Here is a 25438-nt window from a genome sequence, read left to right on the forward strand (position 1 = left end):
AAATACTCACAACCAAATACAGAAACACACTACAAATACTTACAATTCAACCAAATACTCACAACGCAACCAATACAGAAACACACTACAAATACTCACAACGCAACCAAATAGAGAAACACACTGCAAATACTCACAACGCAAACTAATACATAAACTCCATGCAAATATTCACAACACAACCAAATACTCACAACCAAATACAGAAACACACTGCAAATACTCACAACGCAAACTAATACATAAACTCACTGCAAATACTCACAACACAACCAAATACTCACAACCAAATACAGAAACACACTGCAAATACTCACAATGCAAACTAATACATAAACTCACTGCAAATACTCACAACACAACCAAATACTCACAACCAAATACAGAAACACACCGCAAATACTCACAACGCAAACTAATACATAAACTCCATGCAAATACTCACAACACAACCAAATACTCACAACCAAATACAGAAACACACTACAAATACTTACAATTCAACCAAATACTCACAACGCAACCAATACAGAAACACACTACAAATACTCACAACGCAACCAAATAGAGAAACACACTGCAAATACTCACAACGCAAACTAATACATAAACTCCATGCAAATATTCACAACACAACCAAATACTCACAACCAAATACAGAAACACACTGCAAATACTCACAACGCAAACTAACACATAAACTCCACGCAAATACTCACAACACAACCAAATACTCACAACCAAATACAGAAACACACTGCAAATACTCACAATGCAACCAAATACATAAACTCACTGCAAATACTCACAACACAACCAAATACTCACAACGCAACCAAAATACAGAAACGCACTGCAAAGACAACACAACCAAATACTCACAACGCAACCAAAATACAGAAACGCACTGCAAAGACAACACAACCAAATACTCACAACACAACCAAATACATAAACACGCTGCAAATACTCACAACACAACCAAATACTCACAACCAAATACAGAAACACACTGCAAATACTCACAACACAACCAAATACTCACAACGCAACCAAAATACAGAAACGCACTGCAAAGACAACACAACCAAATACTCACAACACAACCAAATACATAAACACGCTGCAAATACTCACAACACAACCAAATACTCACAACCAAATACAGAAACACACTGCAAATACTCACAACACAACCAAATACTCACAACGCAACCAAAATACAGAAACGCACTGCAAAGACAACACAACCAAATAATCACAACGCAACCAAATACTCACAACCAAATACATAAACACGCTGCAAATACTCACAACACAACCAAATGCAGTCTTTAATGCATGTATTCAAATGGGAATCATGATCTCAGGAAACAATGTATCAAATTCTCAAATGTCACATTTATTATTGACTAATATCATCATGAGGAATCAAACTTTCTTTCATCTTCTGAAAACAATAAATAAAAAAAAACAGTTTGGTGAGCTCTGCTTTGGATTATTTGGATAAAATTGTCCCCTAAATCAATAAATGTAAATATACTATGTAAAATGCTGTAACATTAAATCCAAACTCAATCCACCAAGAACATTTAATGAATCTTATAGACACGTCCTACTCGAAACAAGCAGGTGTGTGTTTCCAAACCTGTATGACTTATGTCTTCTATGAAACACAAAGGTCTGTGAGAAACTGAACACAAATTTCAATGAATCTTCCCTGATGTACGAAGCTCTTCAATCTCATTTTCATTCAGTTCAAATATTTTGTGTCAAGACGCTTCATGGCAGGTTTGCTGTCAATCATCTGTCATCCTCAAGGTCACATGTGGTGTAACGTGTCTAAGTGCGCCACAGTTAAACTGAACAAACACAAAGGTATTTGAGAGCTACAGCAGATTTTACCATATTATGGTGGTTTTTGCCATTTTTCATTCACTTTCATGTGGAAAAGAGCAACCCAGATAACAGGGAACGTTCTCAGTATGTTATGGCAAGGTTCTCTCAAAGTTATGAACAAATGTTCTTACAGTAACATTAATAGAACGTTCGTTCAAAGTTATCTGGTCTTTAATAATGTTCTCCAAACATTATCACTAAAGCGTTATCATGGAACGCCAAGGAATGTTTGCAAAATGATAAAACGAAATGTTTTCTTAACGTTCACATAATAACCAATCTTTTTTTTTTTTTTTACATTAACAAAACTGGACGTTTTGAACACTCAAAAATAACGTTTTCGGAATGATAGCAAAACTTTTGTAGAAAACTATTATGGCCATATTTACATGTCAGCGACACCTAATATTCACTGTTCAGTTCATGTGCACATGATAATGGGGCGTTTGTACAGGAGTCTTGAAGGTACCGCAGCAAAAATGGCTTGTTTTGGGTCAAAAACCATCAAAATGAAGTCTAACAAGTGGAGCTCAGATTTGAATGATAAAACTGTAGGAAATAAGCTCTTTAAAAACACTCTATCTGATCTTAATTAATCTGTTTCAATTATATGAATGATACTTTTCATGCTGATATCACTAGAGTCAATCTGAAATGAACACATCATCTAAACAATGCAAACATAATGTTACATTATTAACACTAGCACACTACTCTTACTCTAACTATCTACTGCATCCCACACACAATGCAGAGCACACTTGACCTGATGCTGCTTTCCCAGTGTCAATAAACTGGAAGAAACACCACCTTAACACTTAACCAAAAAAAGACACTTAAAGATAATAATCACCTCACATGACATATAATGAGGTCATGTGACGAATACAGCGGATTGCTAATTGAAGCGTTTAGCATGAAGCAATTCTCACTGCAATGTGACTCACACTGTTTGCTCAACCTCAACAGAACAATGCCATATTTGACTGGTGAAATATGTCTTTTTGTGTTGTTTATATGGTGCGCACAAAAAAATAACAGTTTTGCTAACGTTGCTGAATGTTCTCTGAATTAAAAAAAAAAAAAATTCTTGGTTATACGAATATTAAGGAAACATTTCATTTTATTATTTTAGGAAAATTACTTTTGAATGTTCTCTGAACATTTAGAAACATAAAAAAAAAAGGTTAGATGAACATCCAACTAAACCGTTTGAAAAAATGTTCGATGAACTGATGTATAAATAATATTTCGATAAGATTATTAAAGACCAGATAACACTGAACGAATGTTCTTTTAACAAAAATATGTTCTAAGAACATTTTTGCAAATGTATGAAATCATGAAAATGTGATTTCAGAATGTTCTCTGAATGTTCCAAACATCCAGATTTTGAAATGTATGGAAACATTCCGTTCTATCATTCTTCAAACATTATTGGAATGTTTCTTTTAAATGTTCTGTGAACGTTCCGAAACAAGAAGTAACATTTAAAAACTGAAACGTTTCAGGAAAAAAATGTTCTAAGAAAGTTTTGAGAACATTAAAGACCAGATAACTTTGAACGAACGTTCTATTAACGTTACTGGCAGAACGTTTTTAGAACGTTTTCCCTGTTAGCTGGGATATTGCTTGAGAAGGATTTACGCATACCTGAAAACCAGGTAACCAATTCTCTCTCTATCTTTCTCTCTCTCTCTCTCTCTCGCCCTCCTCCTCCTCCTCCTCCACCCGAACCCCCATTAAACCCTCTGAAACCCCATATCAGCTTCCTTTAGATGTTTCTCCAACACAATTGGGGTAACTGGACTCTTGGCGGAGGCAGTCGGTGCAGATATGAAGTGACCACACAATGGTGCATTCATGCTCTCTCTCTCTCCCTCTCTCCATCCATTCTTCCCCAGCTGCAGAGGAATCCTGTCCAACTTTTGCCCCCCACCACACAACTGCCACCCGTCCACCAGCAGAAAGAGAGAAAACACAAAAGCAGGATTCATCCCATAGAGACGGGGATCCATTTAAGCGTTACGCAGCTGCATGGATTTATTAAAGATGGGTGGAGAGGGAGAGATAGAGGGGGGTCAGCAGAGGTCACGGACCCCCAGACTTTTATTAACCCTCTCAACATGATGACATGTTAATGAGCTTTAAGCATTAATATTCAGCAGAGAGTGGGAGAATGTACAGAATGGAGGGATTGATGAGAAAAAGAGAGAGAGAGTCTTCATCGCAGCGGACAAACAACTCGAATAATGATTTAAAGTCAGTCGATGTATTTCAATTCACATGTATTTGTATAGCGCTTTCGCGAAATGTCGTTTCAAAGCAGAGATTCATGTTTCAGATGTTACATTGTACTGTTGATTGTAATATCTCTTCATGTATCATGTTTATGTTTCGAAATCTCAAGCATCTAAATAAAGGAATAAATGCAAATGTAAACAAATGTTTTCCTGCATTTACTGTGTTTCACAAATGTCTGTTATGAACAAATGATCTACACAACTGTCTCTCACACTTACACACACACAAACTCTTTGTATTTCCACACCTGGAGGATCTAGCGCAGGTGCAGATGATCTAGAAATATGTCATATAAACATATACATGAAGAAATCCATTGCCAGCATTCAAACACACTGAATCTCAGCCTATAGCTGAACTCCAACAGCTGCCGGAATACATATAGGATATTACTATAATTATCATAGTAATACAACATTTAATTAATAATAAATAAATAATTAAATTATTTCATTTTTAATTAATTAATGTTAATTAGTTGAATTTTAATTCATTAACGTTTAATTACTTTAATTTTAAAAAGTAAAAAAGTTCATTATAAATAAATTATTTATTATATATTCACTTTTATGATGAATAAAGTAATCAATTGAAAAAAATCATTATAATTTACTTTTATCAGTCATAGCCAGGATAAGTGATAAATAAATAGATTAATTAATTAATTATTCATTAAAAAGTAAAAAAATAAATAAAAAATGTAAGTTATACTTATGAGCAATAGCCGTGAGATATGGCTGTATATCAGCACATGATTTGCCAGTAGGTAATCGCTGATATACATACGGCTACGAGTGTGATATAGCATTTATACCACAGTTCGACGGCACACGACACGTGCGTAAATAAATAAGAAACAACATTGGAGTGTCTTCCGCCACGGATTCAGATCTCAAATTAACAGTTTAATAGTTGAGCGCGAGCCTCCGTTACTAAAGTCTAGTCACTTTAGAACTAGTAACGAAGGAACGTTGAGTCGCTTCATTTATGCTTGTTGTCGTATTATGTAGAGTACAGTATTATAGTATTATGAGAGAGATATCGGCTAAACGTGTGTATTACCTGCATCTGATATAGCATGCATTTCGTCTTTGTTCTTCTCGTGACAGCGCTAAAATCATGGCTAAAATAAAACAACTTCCTTGTTCCGACTCACTCATAAAGACCGTCTTTGCTGCCATCTAAAGGCGTAATAATGTGACTTTCACTGAAGTCCAAATCACAATCACTGTTATATACAACATACCGTTCATACAAGATACTACAACATACAAACAAACAGTTCAGTCAAAAGTACAAAATCAGCGTTAGTTGTAATACCTAGGGTAAACATTTTATATTTCATTCTGATGGCCAAAATATATTTTTTTTCTATGTTTAATTTATTGTATTTTCTAGTCGTTTTACTGTTCTTATGTGGCCGGAAAGCCAGTAATATATTACTTTTATCATGGTCATAGTAATAAAATCAAGTAATGGTAAAATTAATGAATCAATTAATTGAAAGATTAATTAATTGTATATATAAAAAACTAAATAAAATAAAATAATTAAATAAATTATATTATTTATATATAATTTAATATAAATAAATATAAATTGTTTTAAAAAATCATAAAAAATTTAATAAAAGTAAATAAATAATTATATTATTTATAATAAAAAATAATGATAAAAGGAAATAAACTAATTTTTTAAAATAAATAATAAATAATTCAAATTCAGGAAAAGTGATAAATATTAGATTCATTAATTGCCAGTAATTCATTGTAAAGTCAATTATATATTATATATAGTCCTAGTCATAATCACTGTAAAAGAGTTGTTTCCTTAAATTAAGTACAATCAACTTGGATGTTTATGTCATTTCAACTTAAATTCCATAAAACTGACCTAAATTAATCCTTTCTAACTTGAAAGTTGCTTAACGTATTATATTATATAATAGGAGTTAAAGCAATGTAAACAAATACAACATAACTTATTGGTCATATAACTTTTACAGTTATATGTGTGTGTGTGTGTGTGTGTGTGTGTGTGTCTATATATATACACACACACACACACACGAACACACATATATAACTGTAAAAGTTATATGACCAATAAGTTATATATATATATATATATATATATATACATACACATACATACACATGTATGTATGTATATGAACAAATTTACTCTCTTTGCAGCTGTTTGTGAATAGAAAACTAGAATTGAGCCGAATCCTGACTGTTTGTTACACACTCCAGCCTGAAAGAGTCTGAGATCCAGCACAGGTGAAAGATGAAGCCCAAGCGTTCAGTAAAGTGTGTTTCTCAGGCCTATCACAGTGTATAGAGTCAGACAGGTGAGTGTGTACAGGTGAAGCTGAGGAGGCTCCGCCCACAGGAACTCATTCAGTGAGGACAACAACATGAGATCATCCCATCAGAGCCTGACCTTTCCTCCAGCACAACTTCATCCACATGCAGGAATTCCCCCAGGAATCTTCACATCATCACCAAAGCGGACAAAAGGGCAAAACCTTTCCTTCTCAGAGGAAAAATGAGAAATGCTCCGCCCACTCGCTCTCGCTCTCTCTCTCCATCTCCATGTCTTTTGTTCACTCCACTTCCTGTTGTGCCAGAAACTCAAAAACATGCAGACCCAATGCCATCAGGTGTGTGTGTGTGTGTGTGTGTGTGGAAGCTGGTCATGAGACAATCATGTCCTCATATTGACCTTTTGACCTCCACACTCACAAACATCTTCTCCTGACATCCCAGCCAGCATCTCCAACGGCAACTGTCAGCATCATCACTGTCACATGCTGCACTAACACACACACACACACACACACACACACACACATTAACCAATTAACTGTGCTCAGAATGCCATGTTTTAGTTTGCTGAGAGCATCAGTTTGGTACAACTGAATCTGTTCATTCTCTCGGGTTCAATAATCCACTTCATTTAAAAAGCGCTGTTGTAAAACAGATTATTAATTACTGCACACAAAACGCGCTCACATTTACATGATCTGGTTATTCAGCCTAAATCATTCACGCGCGCTCGCAGTTTTAACGGGATTTACTCTGGAAGTAACGCGAATTATAATAAATCTCGCGATTAAATAACTAATCATATTATCGCACGAATAGAGGCGCATTAATAATAAACCAGCGACATATATAATTATATTACACTGATAATTGAATTATAATTACACTAATTCTGCTGATTGTCTTGATACAAATGACGTTTAATAAAATGTAAAAAAAAAACAAAAAAAAACACACACACACAAAAAAAAAACATGAAGTGAAACAAGTTCAACTTCTTTTAGCAAATTTAGTGAAACTGTGAGTCGGTGAGAGTGAAAACAATCTTTACAAAACAACTACGAAATAATATTTTTTTTGCCAATTGTCTATTTGATTTTCAGGAAGAATTTGAAATGGAAATGCAAACAGGATAATTCAAGTATTATACATATTATTCGATAATAATAATTTTGACAGTATTTTAGCTGTAATTTGTGAGGATTCCGAATGCACGAAAAGCAAAGCGCGCGTTAATTATTATTAATTAGTCCAGGTGATGACGAGCATCTCGCGCACCTTAGCTTATTTCGATTTGAATTATTTTTAATTTGTTATAAATTCAATTTCTGAACTGTACGACAAATACTTATTAATTATTATTATTATTATTATTATGTTTCTGATGTATCATTAACACGGAAGCCCTTGCAGAGAACGAATGTATAACAGTAAACTGATCATTTGTGATCATGTAAAATAATTAACGTGAAACAAAACAATTGACATTAGAGCAAATTAATTTATAGAAGCAAGAGCCGTAAAGAAAATCTCAATTTGACGCGATACACAAACGCAGAACAAAGATGCAATACAACAAAACCTTCCAGTTCTCAATCACGACCATCAAAAATAACAAATCAAGACAAATAAAAAAAGCAACGTGAGTTTACCAACTACACTTCAATTCAATTCTACACAAATCCCCCGATTTCCCTGTGAAATGTTCCTTGAGGATCAACACATCTCCAGCTCTTGCGTGTTTTAAACGCTTCTTTGGAGACAGTGCTATTTCTAAACGCGTTGTCTGTCTCCTCGCTTCCCTGCTTCCCAAACTTTTCCCTGAGATCAACAGGCAGAAACTCACATCAAAGCTTGCTCTCTCGCGCAGGCCTCGGTCCGCTCCGTCCACGCGCCGCGCGACGCGTTCATTCCCGCTATATGTGTACGTTTGAAGGACACGGAGAAAAAGACGCTCTAAAGGGAGACACACGTCTTTTCTCTTTTCTTTTCTTTTTTTATATACACAGAACTGCTTTTTGTTCCTCATTTTTTCATTTAAGAGGGTAATGGAAGGGGGGTGTTCGTTTGATCACATGATTACAATTCACCTGAGATAAAACAAAGGACGCAAAGAAAGGAGAAACCGAGACAGAGAGATGCTCTCATGGTCAGGATCCCCTTATCAGAGTCAACATTCATGGATAATGAAAAAGGCAATGATTTTTGGCTTGGGTGGGGGGGCGTCGCGAGCTGGAAATACAAGAGGTTATTGTTGGCTAGAACAGCGCGCGTGTTTGTGTGCGTTTGGCCCGTCGTTTGCCTCGCTTCTCGTCTTGCTATATTTTCTGTTTAAACGTGTTAAATGCGCTCTCTGTGTGTTTATGTGATGCGATTATAAAACTAACGCATAGCACTACACGACGCGGCAGGAGCTCGTTCCAGCGCCAAGCGCGCGCGCGCGAGGGTCACAGGCCTGCGCGCGCACCATCCCGCATTCACAACTGATGTTTAACTATTCTACAGAAATAAAATAAAACTAAAATTAGCTCACTTGGACATTTTCAGTTTCATACTTATTTAGGAGATATTTTAATATTTTTAGAAGCCATACTCTCTTAGAAAAAAAGGTTCATACGCTTAAAAATAAAGGCATATATGAAGAACCTTTAGCATCCTAAAAAAAATAAATAAAGGGGGTTTTCTTAGTGATGCAATAAAAAAATCACTTATATTTGGTTCTCTAAAGAACCTTTCAGTCATCAGTTCTTTAAAGAACCATTTTTTTTCGAAATGTGAAGAACATTTTAATAGTCAAAAGAACTTTTTGTAGTTATTGGATGTTAAAGGATCTAAATAGAACCATCGATGCCAATAAAGAACGTTTATTTTTATAGAGGAAAACAAATAGCCTATTTAGATTTTTTAAATGTTCTTCACACATGGTTATTTAAAAAAATTCTTTGGGGAACCAAAATTGACTCTCATATAGCATTGTTCCGAAACCCCGCTTTTGGAAACTTTATTTCTAAATATTAGTATGATGAGTGAATTCAGGTTAATTGAGACATTCTTTGCCATTGAGATGACTGGGGGGGAAAAGTGGCTCAATTAACCTAATGTCACCCCTACATATCAGCACATTTTGAAGGGGTGGCCTACACGAATATCCAGAGGTTTGCGAGTTAAAACCCTACAGTTGTGCTGTTGCTCCGCGCGCTGCGTCAGAAGGAAGCGTTATTGCGCACAGCAGGTGCGCAGAGTCCCGGGGGCGCGCGAGCTGTGACGGGGCCGGTGGAGGACCTCTGCTTCACCCTGAGGCACACCCGGGCCAACAACAGGCCAGTGTGATCGGACAGACCTTAAAAAAGAGAAACCCCACAACCCCCGGGACACGCCGACACTAATGAACGACCACCTGTGACAGTCCAGGCATGATAAAACCAAAAAACTCATAAAATATAACGCGCGGCGGAATTATAATATTACAAATTTGAGAACTTATTATAACATTGCAAGGTTTCCCAAACAACTTTGAACTAAAATATTTTTGACGTCTCCCTGACATTTTCAGTTAGTATTTCAATAATTTAACAACATGTGCACGCGGTTCTCTGACGCAGTTAAACAAATAAAATAGTATTTTTATTTTCAGTAAGTGTTTTATTTTGATTGTTTTTTTATATTCTAATTAGTTAGACCTATTTTACTTTAACCTTTTTATGATTTAATTAGCTTTTCATAAACTCTGTTATATTATAGGCTACAACAAATTATTATTATCATCATGGTAACACTTTATTTTACAGTGTCCTTGTTACAAATGTTACATGTATTTACCATAGTAATAACAGTAAATTATGCATAATTATAGTAATGTAGTTGCTTAATATTACTCAGTACTTAAATATATAATTACACTGTAACGATAACACCTTAAAATAAAGTGTAACCATTATTATTATTAGAACTTAAAATCTTGTAATAAACTGTGCCTGAATAATGAGGAATAAGAATAATGTCTGATTTTAAAGTGACACATTTATTATGACAAAGACAAATCTATTGGCCTAACTGAGATCTAGATCAAGAATGTTGACTTTCAAATAAATGTATAAAAGTTTAATATCACAAATAAAGTATGATCAGAATCCGATCTGCCGAATATGACAGCAGAAATCACCGCCCTCCGCTGAGAGAAACTTCACGGCGAACTCCATCAGCCAATCAGAGGAGGACCCGATGGGGCTCTGCTGCTCCTTTAAGAGATTTTTTCCATGAATTGATTTTTTTTCTCGCTCTTCACACAACGAGGCTCTTTAAGCCCCGGCGCGCGACACAGAGCAGGCATTCAGAGCGCGAGCGAGGGGGCTGAACCACGGACCGATCTCGCGCTGGGCGGGCGACCTGCGACCAGTGCAGTAAGACCTCTCTCTCTCTCTCTCTCACTGACTCTCTCTGTGCATGGGGATATACGACACTGCAATGTCTAAACCGAGAAATTACGATTTTAGTATTATGATTATTATGAATAAATATGATTCGCGATGAATTTATTCGCTGCATAGGCTTCTCACTTGAATTCGTTTTCTGTTCAGTTTATGTTTGCTGAAGTTTGAGGGATACCAAAGTTTCTCATCGAAATGGATTAAAATATACATGCGATTATTTAAGAAAGTTTGTGTCACGAGGTGTACATTTCGAGATTTGCGTGACTGAGTAAATGGGAGACGTATTGAGTTAATCTGTCTTAGCTTGGGAAAAACGGCTTAATCTATCCAAACTACTCCAAATATAATACACTTCGATCTTTTAGTACAATTTGAATTTGAATACTTTGATTTGATACGAGTGCGTAATATTTGTCCAGCATTTTATTTGCAATTATATTATAAATCTGTTTTATAATCTGTTTGCATATGCTTAAGGCTAAATGTGGTATATTTTCTGTTTTACTTGCATATTTGTGAGCAATCATAGCTATATCTGGTCCAAATGCTCGTGTAACCTGCTTAATTATGAAGTAAAAATTCCTTTCAGCACAATAGCCTAGAGAAAATTGCCGCATTCCAATATTCTGAATTTATAGGCTATATCGCCCAAACTATTCAGTAAACTAATCAAATCAATAGAATTTCACATCAACTGAAGTTCGAACCTAATATTTTGTCACATTTGTTTAATTGTGCCATTTAGGAAATGTTTTGGCATGAGTGAATTAGGGGCAAATTATTGCCAAACCAGGCGTTATGATCCGCCCTACTCCAGCCAAAGATGAACTCAATCACATTTGAACAAATAAAGTTAGGAGTGACGATGCATGACATGAGCTGCGGTAAAGAGTTAAAAGTGGTTAACATTAATAAACAGAAAGTTTCTATATGTGCGCGTTGTTCTGAAATGTGAATGGAAAACTGAGCAAATCCACAAGCGCAATTAGGCTACTAAATTAAATGGACCGTGTCACTAAAAAAAATTGCTTAATGTTTTGCCCCAAATAAACTTCTACTTCACACACAAGTCAATCTGATTAAAAAAATATTAATCACGTGTAGCTATTCCCGTGACCCTAACAAATGGGACTGAATTAATCTGAAATCAATCTGTTATCTGCTGAAGTGAAGTCACCTGTGTGTGATCTTAATTAATACTGGTGTCGGATGGTTTGCTCTCGTGTTCGGCGGAGATTTGATCAGTCATTCAAGCTCAGCTCTGGATAAACTGTTTTTGCCGTATAGGCTATTTAAATCAATACCTGGTGTTATAGGCTACTCATTCTTGGATTGATCTTAATAATCAGACCAATAAAAGGCGCATTATCATGTCGCGCGTGCGTGTAGTCACTGTGCCGGACCGGTTGCTTGCGTTTTCCTAAACACACAGCTCTGATTTTCCTTATTTTCCTGCTGGTTATGAGTCGTCGCTTGTGCTTTCACCAACAAACACTGTGTAATTCAGCAGCGCTCCGTGTTTATCCAGCAGCGAGGCGGAATGAAGCCGGTATTATTCCAGCACTTTCTCTCCCGGGAGCTTGAACAAACCGACAAACCTTCAACAGTAGCTGTTAGCAGGAGTGAAGCTAAAATAACACACACACACACTCACGCAGACCGAGGCGAACTGACGCCACCGTATGATTGGCCTGGAAAAAGAGACCAATTCTAAATAAAGTCAAAGCCTCAGTGTTTGTAACTGTTTTCCCCTGAACAGGTTTTTTCTTGTTCGCAAGGCGTTTGAGTGAACAGCTAAGAGGTTGTGCGGGAGGGAACGTTCAGAATGTTAAAATTCTTTAAATGACATATGTAGAACGTTCTCGTCACATTATCTGATATGCGTTCTCGTGATGTTGAGAAAACATTTTTGGAACATCCTTATGATGTTAATGATTGTTAACGTTAACATTCTTGGGATAATACAAATAAATCTAAATAAATTTGAAATAAAATGTTTATATTGTGAGTAACAATAAGTTATAGGATATTGATGTACCTTACTTACATGAAAGTAACCTTTAAATTGTTCTAATCACGACAATTGATGTTTTAGAAACACTGCTTTTGTTTTCAGAACATAAATTTATTAACTGGTATAAAAACACGAAAATAATACTATTGTAGGCTACACTGAGAATAAATGCTTTACAGAAACATGACAATGTAACATGTAAACTCCAGGCCACCTATAATATTAAAATTACCTTTGTGTTTGACTTTTGCAGGTTTATCAGCAGATCTACTTCCTGAGGAAGACGGCGGATGGATTCATTCTGACAGAACCGAGCGTGTATGAAAATAAATCTGTTAAAGTTTCACTGGATGACCTATAGTATAATAAAACAAGAACCCCTGGCAATTGTTTTCCAGAAAATAAAATAGTTTTTAGAGAATAAAACAGAGGTCCTGTTTGGGGGGAAAAGTAGACCCACCGAAGCCCCCTGTGTCCGCAGAGCGAGAGCACGATGTCGGCGGAGGAGCACAGTATGTCTGAGGTGGAGATGAGCCCTGGGGTCTCGGAGGACGGTCACTCCATGTCCCCCGGCCACTCTTCAGGAGCTCCAGGGGGCCCGGACTCCCCTCTCCCCGGCCAGCCGCCTCTGATCCCGGGCGTCGGGGAGGATGGAGCCGGAGTCTCCGCCGGGGTCTCGGTGAAGTCCGATGAAGAAGACGACCGGTTCCCCATCGGCATCCGCGAGGCTGTCAGTCAGGTGCTCAACGGCTACGACTGGACGCTCGTGCCCATGCCCGTGCGCGTGAACTCGGGCAGCAAGAGCAAGCCGCACGTGAAGCGGCCGATGAACGCGTTCATGGTGTGGGCGCAGGCCGCGCGCAGGAAACTGGCGGATCAGTACCCGCACCTGCACAACGCCGAGCTCAGCAAAACACTGGGAAAACTTTGGAGGTGAGAGAAAAACATCTCTTTAACGGGCACAACCCTTGAAAAAGTCACTGTGTGCCATGCACTAATTATATCATGCATTCATATAGGGTAAGGCAAAGCTTTATTTATAGGCAGCAGCGCATTTCATAAACAATGTTAATTCAAAGTTTAACGGGTAGGCTACAACTCGTGAAAAACCATATCAGATGGTACTAAATGTTTGCCATGTCTTGCACTAATTATATCATGTATCCATATATACTCCAGGGTAAGGCAAATCTTTATTTATAGGCTACAGCAAAGGTGGGCCTAATTCAAATTGCTTTACATAAAAAGGATTTAAAAATAATCATAATATTAAAAGGTATTCAAAACAATTACAAAACAATTGTGCATCTCCATGAAACCATGATGATCTGAACATAAAGCGCTCAAGAAACAGCCTCCATCAATTCATTACTGTAATTCTAATGGACGCTCCAGTGTCAGTGTAATGTGTTCTGCTGCAGATCCTCATATTCACTGCTATCCGGCCTCTGGCTTTGAGTTTCTCAGGGGCTTTAGCTCAGAATAATCATTCCTTCAACATGCCAGATTAGAGGGACAAATCCCTTCAGGAGCTGCTGTGGAAAACACACGGCATTAACCCGAGCGAGAACGCCAAGAGGGCATTTATCTCAAACGGGCTATTTTCAGGAGGAGTTTGTAGATGCACAACTAAACCAGTGAAAGAGTCTCACTTTACAGATGACAGCATATATATATATGATATGATATATATATATAACAGGTGGATAATCAAAGTGCTCAGAGTAGCTTCATACACCAGCTGGAGTATCTGATGGTGTTAAACTCTCAGAGGAGAAATCTGAGCCAGAATCAGCATACAGCAGTTCAATACTCTCAGAGTCAGGTGGCATTACAGGTCATTCGATGCTTCACTTGTGTTTTAGCTCTGATAAAGTGTAGACAATATTCTATTATTGTTTCATATGAGAGTTTATAGTGATGGTGTGTTTGTTATTTGTCAAGTGATCAGGTTACAGGACCTATTTCTCTCCATGTCATGTTTTTATAGTCAAAATACCAATATATTAAAAGTTTTTAGTGCACATGATACTGATCTTTTGGTAACACTTTTAACAAAAAGGTTCGTTTGTTAACAGTAGTTCGGCTAACTAAATTAATTAGTATGAACTACTGTTCATGGTTAGTTCATGTTAGTTAATACATTAACTAATGTTAACTAATGAACCTTACAGTAAAGTGTTACCGTTCTTGGTAACACTTTATTTGACAGTGTACTTGTTACATGTTACATATATACAAGTACTTACCATAGTAATAACAGTAAATTATGCATAATTACATGCAACTAACCCTCAACCAAACCCTAACCCTATAGTAAGTACATGGAGTTGATTAATATTACTCAGTACTTAAATATATAATTACACTGTAACGATGACACCTGGTTTTGTGTGTGTTTCAGGCTGCTGAACGAGACGGATAAGAGGCCGTTCATCGAGGAGGCCGAGCGTTTGAGGAAGCAGCATAAGAAGGACTATCCCGAGTACAAGTACCAGCCTCGTCGACGCAAGAACGGCAAACCGGGGTCGAGCTCTGAGGGCGACGGCCACTCCGAGGGCGAGGTCAGCCACAGCCAATCACATTACAAGAGCCTGCACCTGGAGGTGGCCCACGCCGGGGTCACGGGGTCACCACTGGCCGACGGACACCACCCGCACGCCACAGGTGAGGCTCATACAGTAGTGCCAAAAGCACATCGTGGTGTTTCTGAAGAGCATTTTTGAAGCCCAAAGTGGGTGGAGCCGGCCGTCGCCATCTTGGCAGCGTCACTCCAGGATAAACGAAAATGGGCAAAGAAGCGGGAATAGCTGAGGTGACGTGACACTAACAGACAACAGACAAACGGCTAGTAGTGATATCAGCGGCAATCCACCTGTCACTCAAGTGGCCACGCCCTTAATTATGCAGAACTTTAAGGCTTAATATAATTTAAATGGATGTTTTATAAACAAATTCACTCCCTCACAGTTGTCATGAACGGCAAAATCAGATATTTAGACCAAAACCACTTTTTTGCACCAGGCTGTAAACATATTTTTTTCTGCTGTAAAGTTGGGCATTAACATGGGGGTCTATGGGATTGACTCTTCTGCAGCCGGTCTCTAGTGGCCAGTTGATGAATTGCAGTTTAAGTCTCTTCTGTGTTGTACTCAAGAGAGAGGACTGTTGCTGCTTGTTTTCAACATAATAATCAAAAATGTTTCTTAAGAAGCAAATCAGCATATTAGAATAGTTTCTGAAGGATCATGTGACACTGCTAAAAATCAGCTTTGATCACAGGAATCAATTCCATTTTAAAGTATATATGCGCATAGAAAACATCGATTTTTAAATTATAGTGCTGGGCAACGATTAATTGCTATTAATCGCATCAAAAATAAAAGTTTGTGTTTACATAATATATGTGTTTATAACTGTGTATAGTTATTTTGTATATATAAATACACACATGCATGTATATATTTAAGAGATATTTCCATGTATATACTGTGTATATATTTATACATAATTTATATTATATATATAAAAATTAATATTTTATATATAGTCAAGTCATATTTATATAGCGCTTTTTACAATACAGATTGTATCAAAGCAGCTTTACAGAGATAACAGGAAAATAATGCAACAAAGTTTGTTTCCAGAAGAAAATAGCGCCACAGTCCAGCCTAAGTAAGTTCAGTGATGGTTCATTTTGTTGTAAAAAAAAAAAAAAGAAAAGTTATTAATTTAGTTAATTTATATTTATAGCCACTTTGGAGAAACCGTGATGTCATTGTCCAGCTCAGTTCAGTTCTCATATAATGTTGTCAATGCAGCAGATCAATAATATTGTTGAATATTAAATTAAATGTAAAATTAGATAATAGATTGATAACTCCTAGATAACTTCTTACATATATGCATGTATTTGTGTGTATTTAATATTTATACAACATAATTATACACAGTACACACAAACTTTCATTTTGGATGTGATTTATTGTTGCCCAGCACTAATAATGATATTTCACTGCATATACTGCATTTTTGATCAAATAAAAATGCCTTGAGAAGAGACCTCGTTCAAAAATGCCCTCTAAAACTCTTTCGTTTGTTGCTTCAGGTCAGAGTCACAGAAAAAAAAAGTTTTCATATAGTTTTCTATAGTCTATAGTTTTTCATCCCCATCTACTGGCCTGGCAGCAGAATACAGCGTATTTAGTCGTTTTCACGGATCCGTGTGAATGAGGATCGTTTTGACAATGGTGTCGTCTTTATGCGGAAAACTCAAAGGAAAAACTCTCTGTGTTAAGTGTAACCATACCATAAAACTCTTCCGTTTGTTGTTTCAGGTCAGAGTCACAATAAAATAAATAAATAAAAGGCTACAGTGTTTCATCGCCATCTAGTGGCCTAGCAGCAGAATCCAGCATTTTTAGTCATTTTTGCAGATCCATGTGAATGGGGATCATTTTGACAATCGTCTATACGTGGAAAACTCAAAGAAAAGCTTCTCTGTTTTAAGTGTAAACGTACCCTAAACCTCTTCCGTTCTTCTCTCCAGGTCAGAGTCACAGCCCTCCGACGCCCCCTACGACCCCGAAGACGGAACTGCAGGGCGGGAAACCCGGCGAGGGAAAGCGTGAGGGCGGAGCCTCCCGGAGCGGTTTGGGGGCGGGGCCAGACGGAAGCTCTGCCTCCTCGTCCGGCGGCGGCGGCAAACCACACATCGACTTCGGCAATGTGGACATCGGCGAGATCAGCCACGACGTGATGGCCAACATGGAGCCGTTCGACGTGAACGAGTTCGACCAGTACCTCCCGCCGAACGGGCACCCGCAGGCGTCGAGCGCCGGGTCTTCGGCGTCACCGTACGCGTACGGCATCTCCAGCGCTCTAGCGGCCGCTAGCGGGCACTCCACCGCATGGCTCTCCAAACAACAGCTGCCATCCCAGCAGCACTTGGGCTCGGATGGAGGGAAAACGCAGATTAAGAGCGAGACGCACTTCGCTAGCGATGCCGCCACGGCTAGCGGTTCGCACGTAACATACACGCCTCTTAGCCTGCCACACTACAGCTCCGCCTTTCCCTCGCTGGCGTCGCGCGCGCAGTTCGCGGAGTACGCAGAGCACCAGGCGTCCGGCTCGTACTACGCCCACTCCAGCCAGACCTCGGGCCTGTACTCCGCCTTCTCCTACATGGGCCCCTCGCAGAGGCCCCTGTACACCGCCATTCCCGACCCCGGATCCGTGCCGCAGTCGCACAGCCCGACTCACTGGGAGCAGCCCGTCTACACCACGCTATCCCGACCGTGACGCGCGTTACGGAGGTGACGCGACGCTCTCGTTTCATTTCCAGTCACTGAAGGTCCAAACTAAAGTGTGTATGTGACCGAAAATCATCAAAACACTCGCCTGCACCACAATCCACACACAGAAAAACACGTGTGTGGAGATCTGCAGGGAAAACATATTCTCACGTTGCCTCAGGCTGATTAGATAAACCATCATGACCCGTTTCACAGAGATCTCGCTCGTCCGCCGATTTGACACCAGTGGTATTTCATGAGGACACATTACCAAAGTACTGAGACCAAAACATTAAAATGAATGAGCTACTTAAACGGGCGTAGTCATTGAACTCTGTATGGTTTGATATCAGTGTATCAGATCACAAACTTCTTCCAATACATTCACATAAACTTACACCCTGATGTTATTACCTGTACATCCACATGTTGTTGTTGTTTTTTTATTTGTATGTATGAATAATCTCTTTTTATTAACCAAAATAAGGCCATATTGTTTTTATCTTGGACAAATAATGACGTGTTTTTATTGTTGTAATCTTTTCTATTGTTGTTACTCTTGTGTTGCCATAACTACACTGAAAAGTCTTCACCACTGTCTAGTGTTTGTTAATGACATTTGTGTTTTATGACTTTCAGCGTGTGTAAATATCAGTGCCAGGACGCGATAAACGCGTCTAAACGGTGTTACTCCAAACACACAGACGGAGTACTGTATTGTAATATGTTTCGTCACATCTGAATTAACGTGATTATGAGTTTCCGCGATAAAATTACCTTATATTTTGTTTAGCTAACACCGCTAGTGCCTCAGTCCATCGGAAACGGTTCATAATCGCTGATCAATTCGAATTAAATCACGTGATACTCTTTTCAGGGCGCGAACTTTCATCCATTCGCCAATTCGAATATTTTATGCCCACATTGTATGTGAGTTTGAAATAGATTTGTATTTTGTGGAAATAATGCCCGTTTCAGAACATTACTCTTCGTGCCTATCAATAAAACACTGCGGTATTATTTCATAAAGACAGTCTGTTACTGTAAACGATGTTTAGTTATTCCCCTTTGGTACTACTTTTTATAGTTTTCGCCCTCTTTATCAGTACTATTCAAAAACAACTGAAGCAAACAAACAACATTATTGTTATATATTACAAAATATTATTTATATTTGTTTTGTTTGTTTTTTTGTTCATTTTTTTATCAGTAGCGTTTTACTCTGATGTTGGAAACTTTTGTCGTGTAATTCTGTGGTGGGTAAAAGTGTTGTTGTTTTTCTTTATCAGTGTAAATAGAAGAGAGCAGTGACTAACTTCCCTCACTCTAAATAAAGCTGCAGTCTGTACAAACGCGTCTTCATTTTCACACACACACACATTTGAATATTAATTTTCTTATCTGCTCTACCTGTAAGATCATGACAAGTCACATCAGATTTCAAAATAGCACATAACAATAGTATAATTTATCATCTATACTGGTATTATTATCCATATATTTCAACAGAATTCGGTATTTATATCCACACTATATTAATTTTCTGCACTGAATATTACTGACATTCAGCAGGTTAAATGATATCAGAGTAAAGAGGTTCTGGGAACGTTAGCTGAAAGTTAGTGGAACGTTCTTCAAACCTAAAAAGAACATTATTTTTTCATAAGTAAAACTTCTAACACAAACTGTAGAAAAATGCATGTTTTGGAAAACAAAATTGTTAGCCTAACTCCAGGATACACACTGCATAAGATATTGTATATAATAATGCAACATGCTTGACTTGATTTCCATAACTGAATTAAACATGCAAAATAATGAAGTCATGTGACAACAATATATAATATTAATGTTTGAAATATGTGCAGTATATGCTTATGATTCTGCATCTGAGCTTGCAGGTTCATTCTGATTGGCTGAAACCAATATCATGACAGCGCATATCTCAACATCCTCTGCATTTCTGCATTAATATGTGTGTGTGCTTTCTGCCCTGTATATCTGCATGTGTGTGTGTGTGTGTGTGTGTGTGTGTGCTGAGAACTGAAGCTGATTTCTAATTCCCCTGATTTAATCATCTGTGTGATACTTTGGTTAAACAAAGAGACTCATTCAGCTCTGGCTGAGCGAGAGGAGGGGAGGGGGGGTACTGGCCTGCAGTTTCACTGGATACAAAGACACACACACACACACTGCAGGTCTCACTGCAGCAGGATTTGCACATTCCTAAACAGTGCAATGAGAGAGAGAGAGAGAGAGAGAGAGAGAGAGAGAGAGAGAGAGAGAGAGAGAGAGCGCAGATGGACAAGTCTAACCCAGCATCTGAAACATGGCTAGTTTTATGCCACTATATCATCATATGACTGTGACTCCACGTAGTATCATGAGGGTTATCAATATTAATTTCCCATCAGCCACTGCAAATCTGTGTTCGGAAGTGATACTACAGTATCATTCACTGGATACAGTGCACTAGTTATATACATGAAACCCAATAACTTGATGTAACTATCCACACTACACTGGAGCTGTGTATATATTTCCACCGCATAAGAAAAACAATCATGCTTTGGTAGATCGTAATTATGATATTTAGGACATATAGTCCTTATTATGTAAAACAAGTCATAAATTCATAAGTCATTTATGACATTTTAAAATTTTACATTAGGAGATAAAAAAAATCTAAATTATGACTGTCATAATTCCGGCTTTTCATTTCATAATTGGGCCTTAATTATTTATTTAATAAATAAATACATTTACAACAAAAATGAACTATCAATGAACTTACTTAAGCTGGACTATGACACTATTTTCTTCTAGATCTGATGTACAGCAGAAACAACTTTTGTTGCAATATTTTCCTGTTATCACTGTAAAGCTGATTTGAAACAATCTGTAATGTAAAAAGCGCTATAGACATAAAGGTGACATAAAAAGTCAAAATGATGACATACTGTTTGACAAAAGAATGATATTTTCTTATGTGACGGCTTCCATAAGTATGCGTCTACTGTACACTTGCTATACTCATGAATCACAGTCATCAGGTTGCTCATCTTCAGGATCAGTGTGAGGAATGAACTGGCCCTGTCTCAAACGGCACACTTCATGTGCACTAGTGCTCGTGTGTGTGTATCTAAGTCCACAAGACCGTAGGGGCCCAGGAACACTTCAGCCAAACATGAAAATGATGACATGGTTTACTCACCCTCAAGCCTCATCCTAATATGAGTGTGTTCTTCCAGCCGGACACAATCCTGGATCTTCAGTTCTTTATAATGGGAGTGAATGGTGCCCAAGTTTCTCAAGCTCCAAAAAGCGCATCCATCTGTCATAAAATGAGTTAATAAATGCCCTCTGAAGCAAAAAAAAATATCCATAACTTTATACACTGTAATCAAGGGCTTACGGCAACAGAGAGAGAGAGTTGAGTTATGGTGGACGAATGACCTCTGACCTGACACATGATGTTACTGCTCTTTTCTTTTATCGAAAACCTCCTAAACTTTTCTTTAAAACTTCTCGTTTTAGACTTATAATTGGTGACCGGCATTTTGTTTTGCGCTATCCTCTGTGAAAGTTTGGATGCGTGTCTCTAGTACATTTGACACCATGTTATATCTCAAAAAGATACAAACTCTTCATGGAAGTAAGATTCAGCAAACAATGAATTAATTAATTTAATGTAGCCTACAAATTAACAACAACATAGGCTAAACTGATCTACTGATTTGGCAGTTTAATGTAAGCTTTTACTCTAATAAAAGCTTGTTTTCTTATAAATGTTTCACCCTCAGTGCTGACAGAGAAGACTCCACTACACATGTGGCAGGCAGAGCAAGAGACACTAACAGGAATGTACTATGTACTATGTAAAGCTCACACACTCAACTGTGTTCAAGGCAGAGCAGAACGTGGAAAATGAAGTATATTCAGGGTTTCTTTTTGGGACAGGGCCTAACATTAATTTTAAAGTTGCATTGTGTAATATTTAGGAGGATCTGTTGACAGAAAAGCAATATCATATACATAACTGTGTTTTCAGTGGTGTATAAAGACCTCACATAATGAACCGTTATGTTTTTATTACCTTAGAATGAGCAGTTTCTCTCTACACACACCGCGGGTCCGCTTACATCGATGTGTTTCTACAGTGGCCCTGAACGGACAAACGCGTTTTGTTACCATGTTGTTCTTTGTGCAAAGAAGCTATAGCTTAAGTCAGCGAATAAAACACTGACACAATAATGAGCAAGTAACAATACTATTAGCAATAACATATTGTTTTACTGAATAATTAAGTAAACCTAATTTCTTACGTTATCCTAAGAAACCTCATTGCTGAACTGGCTACTATCTGCTGTTTCAGACGAGGACATCACTTCCTGTCGGCCACCGTAACTTCTGCTGGGTGCAATCCGCAACCTCACCACAAGATGCCGCTAAAAATCACACAGTGCACCTTTAACCACTTTTTAGACTCGATTGGATTATATAACATGCTAAATTAAACATACAATATAATGCGTTAATGAGACAATAATATAACACATTACTGCTTGAAAGAGCTTATTGTTGGATATGATATATTTTGTCTTCACTTATTGTTGTTTAAACAGTAACAGCACACTGTGCAGACTGCGATAACTGTGTGCAGATGAAATGCACATTAAACTATATTTACATTTAGAGCACATCGCCCTTGCAAAAACTGATACATTTGCATGATATGATGCAAAACATTTTCAGCGCGGAAACTTTATCAACTGTTAAGCTGAGCTGAATATTTTTATTATTAGAACAACTTAAAAAATATATTTCTGCATCAGATATGAAACACATTGCATAATTATTAAAGACAGTCTGTTACTGTAATTGACGTTTAGTTAATCGACGGTTTCCTTCCTCCACTTTTATAGTTTTGCCCTCTTTATAGTAGGCTATTACTCAGCAACAAAACAACCCATTCTGCATATAAACCCTCCGTTTTACAAACTTAAGTACAAAATTATTCAGTGGCAATCAACATTTGACTATAGATGCTGTATATCGAGTTTAATTGTATTTAATCAGCAATATTCATTTATAAACACTCAACTATAAACAATTAAAGCGTTGAGTGCGAATCTACACAGTATCTCCCAACAACAAAGATAAAAACAAAGAGTGGCATTTACTACAAAAAGGTTTAATCTCGCATGAATAAAACACAAATACACATTAAATAAGAGATTCAGAGTGAAGTGTGTGTTTATGGTGTGTGTGTGTGTGTGTGTGTGTGTGTGTGCTGCCCTCATGTGGACGAACACCAGACCTGCAGGATGAAACCAAACCAGTATATATAGCCTACACAGTACAGTCATATACACTTACATTTTTGAGAATACAAGACACAAGCAAACACGCCTATCTTCATAATTCTAGTTTTCTTATAAAGTTTTTAATTTGACCCAAATCAAAGATTTCACTGACTGGGATAAGTCACTTTTCATCTAATTTTTCATGATTAATGTTGCATTGCACTAATACCACACTGACCAACCGTCACATTCTGCTTTTTCAATGTCAGTGACAACAACAAGCATAATTGAAGCTGCAAGCAGCATTTATCGGGGTTCAAGCGTTTAAGGTCTTTAAGCACATGCGTAAAAAGATATTACGTTTTTTTTAGCAAGCATGTAAACACTTAGAAAACTTAGGAAACCAAAAGTAATTTTTAAAAGATCATATAAGAGATTCAGTCAAGAATCATTGTGTACAGACGTAAATAATGTATGTTGGATTGACGTTTATAAGGAAGTTCATCCTGATTGTCAGCATATGAAAAAATGTACAGTGAAGAATGTTACAGGACACCATGTATTGCTAATGCGTTGAAAAACATTATGTTTGAGAGAGATGTGGCAAAGGGTACAGCAAACAGAACTGGAAGGACGTCTTTTGCAAATTAAGAAATAAAATGTACAAATTAAGTAAATAAAATTAATAGGAAAAAGAAAAGAATGTTTTACAAAATTAAAATACATGAATGTAAATATTGTAAAAAAAAATCTGCAGTACACTCAGTGAAATAATAGATAGGAAATTCCTTCTTTTATTGATACAGGTGAATCTTTTTTAACTATTTTAAACCATATGCAATGTGGTGTGCCTCAAGGAAGTTGTTTAAGACCAATGATCTTCCTCTTGTTTTAAAGTGTGAGGACAGTCATGTGTGCAGATGATAAAACATTATATTTACCTGCAACATCAATTAAGCAGTTGTCTACTGCTTTGGATGAGGAAATACAATTGATCATAATGTAGGTTCGGAATAATAAGTTAGTTCTAAACTTGATAAAACCCAAAAGCATTGTGTTTGCATCAAACTGAATCAAAAGTTACATGTGTCTGTAAAGAGTGTGCCCATTGAAGAGGAAATATGACTTCTTGGAGTTATATTAGACATTACTGAAGTGGTCAAAATAGATAGAAAATATGGTAACAGGTATGGGAAGAGGTTTGTATGTTATTAAGAGATGTGGAAACTTTTTTTTACCAGAACACTGTATTTCTAAAATTGTGCAAACAATGGTTGATTATTGCCCAGTGGTGTGGTTAAGTGCATCAAGTAAGACAACATCTTTAACTAACTGAAATATTACAATTAGTCCAGAACAGAGCGACACGACTCACTTTAAACTGTAATAGAAGAGCTAACATACTAAGAATGCACTGTTGAAAGATTGTCTCTCTGCTTTGTTTTATAAGAAATATTTCTGTGTCTAGAGTTCCTAATGTCCTGTACTCTCAACTTTTGTATAGTAGAACTATAGTCATAATTTTAACACCAGGCTGTTTTATTTTATTTATTTCCTGTTTCGAAAACCACTGCAAAACAACGGACTGTAATGCCAACAGATTTACCTTTGATATTACACATTTTTTAACAATAAAAATGAGATATTTGGAATGAATGTTGGGTTAATATGTGTCATTGACTTAACTTTTTATTGTTGTTGATTAAATGTAGTTTTGTACATTTTACTTGTTGGGACCCCAGGAAGAGTAGCCACTTCCTAGGTAGTGGCTAATGGGGATCCAAATATACAAATAAACTTAGATGATTGATGGAAAATACCATTTACAGCAAATACAGGTAATTTACTGAGGAAAAATATA

The 25438-nt window shown here is 37.3% G+C and overlaps 2 protein-coding genes and 1 long non-coding RNA gene across 4 annotated transcripts in view; 1 reads left to right on the forward strand and 2 right to left on the reverse strand.

Annotated features, from left to right (window-relative positions):
* The window catches only part of kdelr3 (KDEL endoplasmic reticulum protein retention receptor 3), a 55275-nt gene extending 46737 nt beyond the window's left edge, over positions 1-8538 (reverse strand). Inside the window, exon 1 of one of the 2 annotated variants that reach the window (XM_079881910.1) lies at positions 8380-8538. The gene's annotated coding sequence lies outside the window, so the exon portion shown is untranslated. The remainder of the gene's footprint in view (positions 1-8379) is intronic. The other variant, XM_079881906.1, reaches the window with a different exon arrangement.
* A 2258-nt stretch (positions 8539-10796) lies between these two features.
* sox10 (SRY-box transcription factor 10) lies at positions 10797-18466 on the forward strand. The gene is made up of 4 exons (XM_079881270.1): positions 10797-10933; positions 13231-13910; positions 15382-15644; positions 17527-18466. The coding sequence occupies exons 2-4, from the start codon at positions 13471-13473 to the stop codon at positions 18276-18278; spliced, it is 1455 nt and encodes a 484-aa protein (XP_079737396.1). The 5' UTR covers positions 10797-10933; positions 13231-13470; the 3' UTR covers positions 18279-18466.
* LOC307165017 lies at positions 14444-22436 on the reverse strand. The gene is made up of 3 exons (XR_013822388.1): positions 22368-22436; positions 21486-21605; positions 14444-14509 (listed from the first exon to the last, which is right to left on the reverse strand). It is a non-coding gene; the product is annotated as an uncharacterized lncRNA (long non-coding RNA).
* Positions 22437-25438: the final 3002 nt, after the last annotated feature.

This window comes from Squalius cephalus (assembly GCF_949319135.1).
Source record: "Squalius cephalus genome assembly, chromosome: 1".
NCBI classification, from domain to species: domain Eukaryota; kingdom Metazoa; phylum Chordata; class Actinopteri; order Cypriniformes; family Leuciscidae; genus Squalius; species Squalius cephalus.

Coding starts and splice junctions, on each gene's coding strand:
- sox10 (XM_079881270.1), top strand. CDS start 13,471: ATGTCGGCGGAGGAGCACAGTATGTCTGAGGTGGAGATGAGCCCTGGG. Junction 13,911..15,381: donor ACACTGGGAAAACTTTGGAG/GTGAGAGAAAAA, acceptor TGTGTGTTTCAG/GCTGCTGAACGAGACGGATA. Junction 15,645..17,526: donor ACACCACCCGCACGCCACAG/GTGAGGCTCATA, acceptor TCTTCTCTCCAG/GTCAGAGTCACAGCCCTCCG.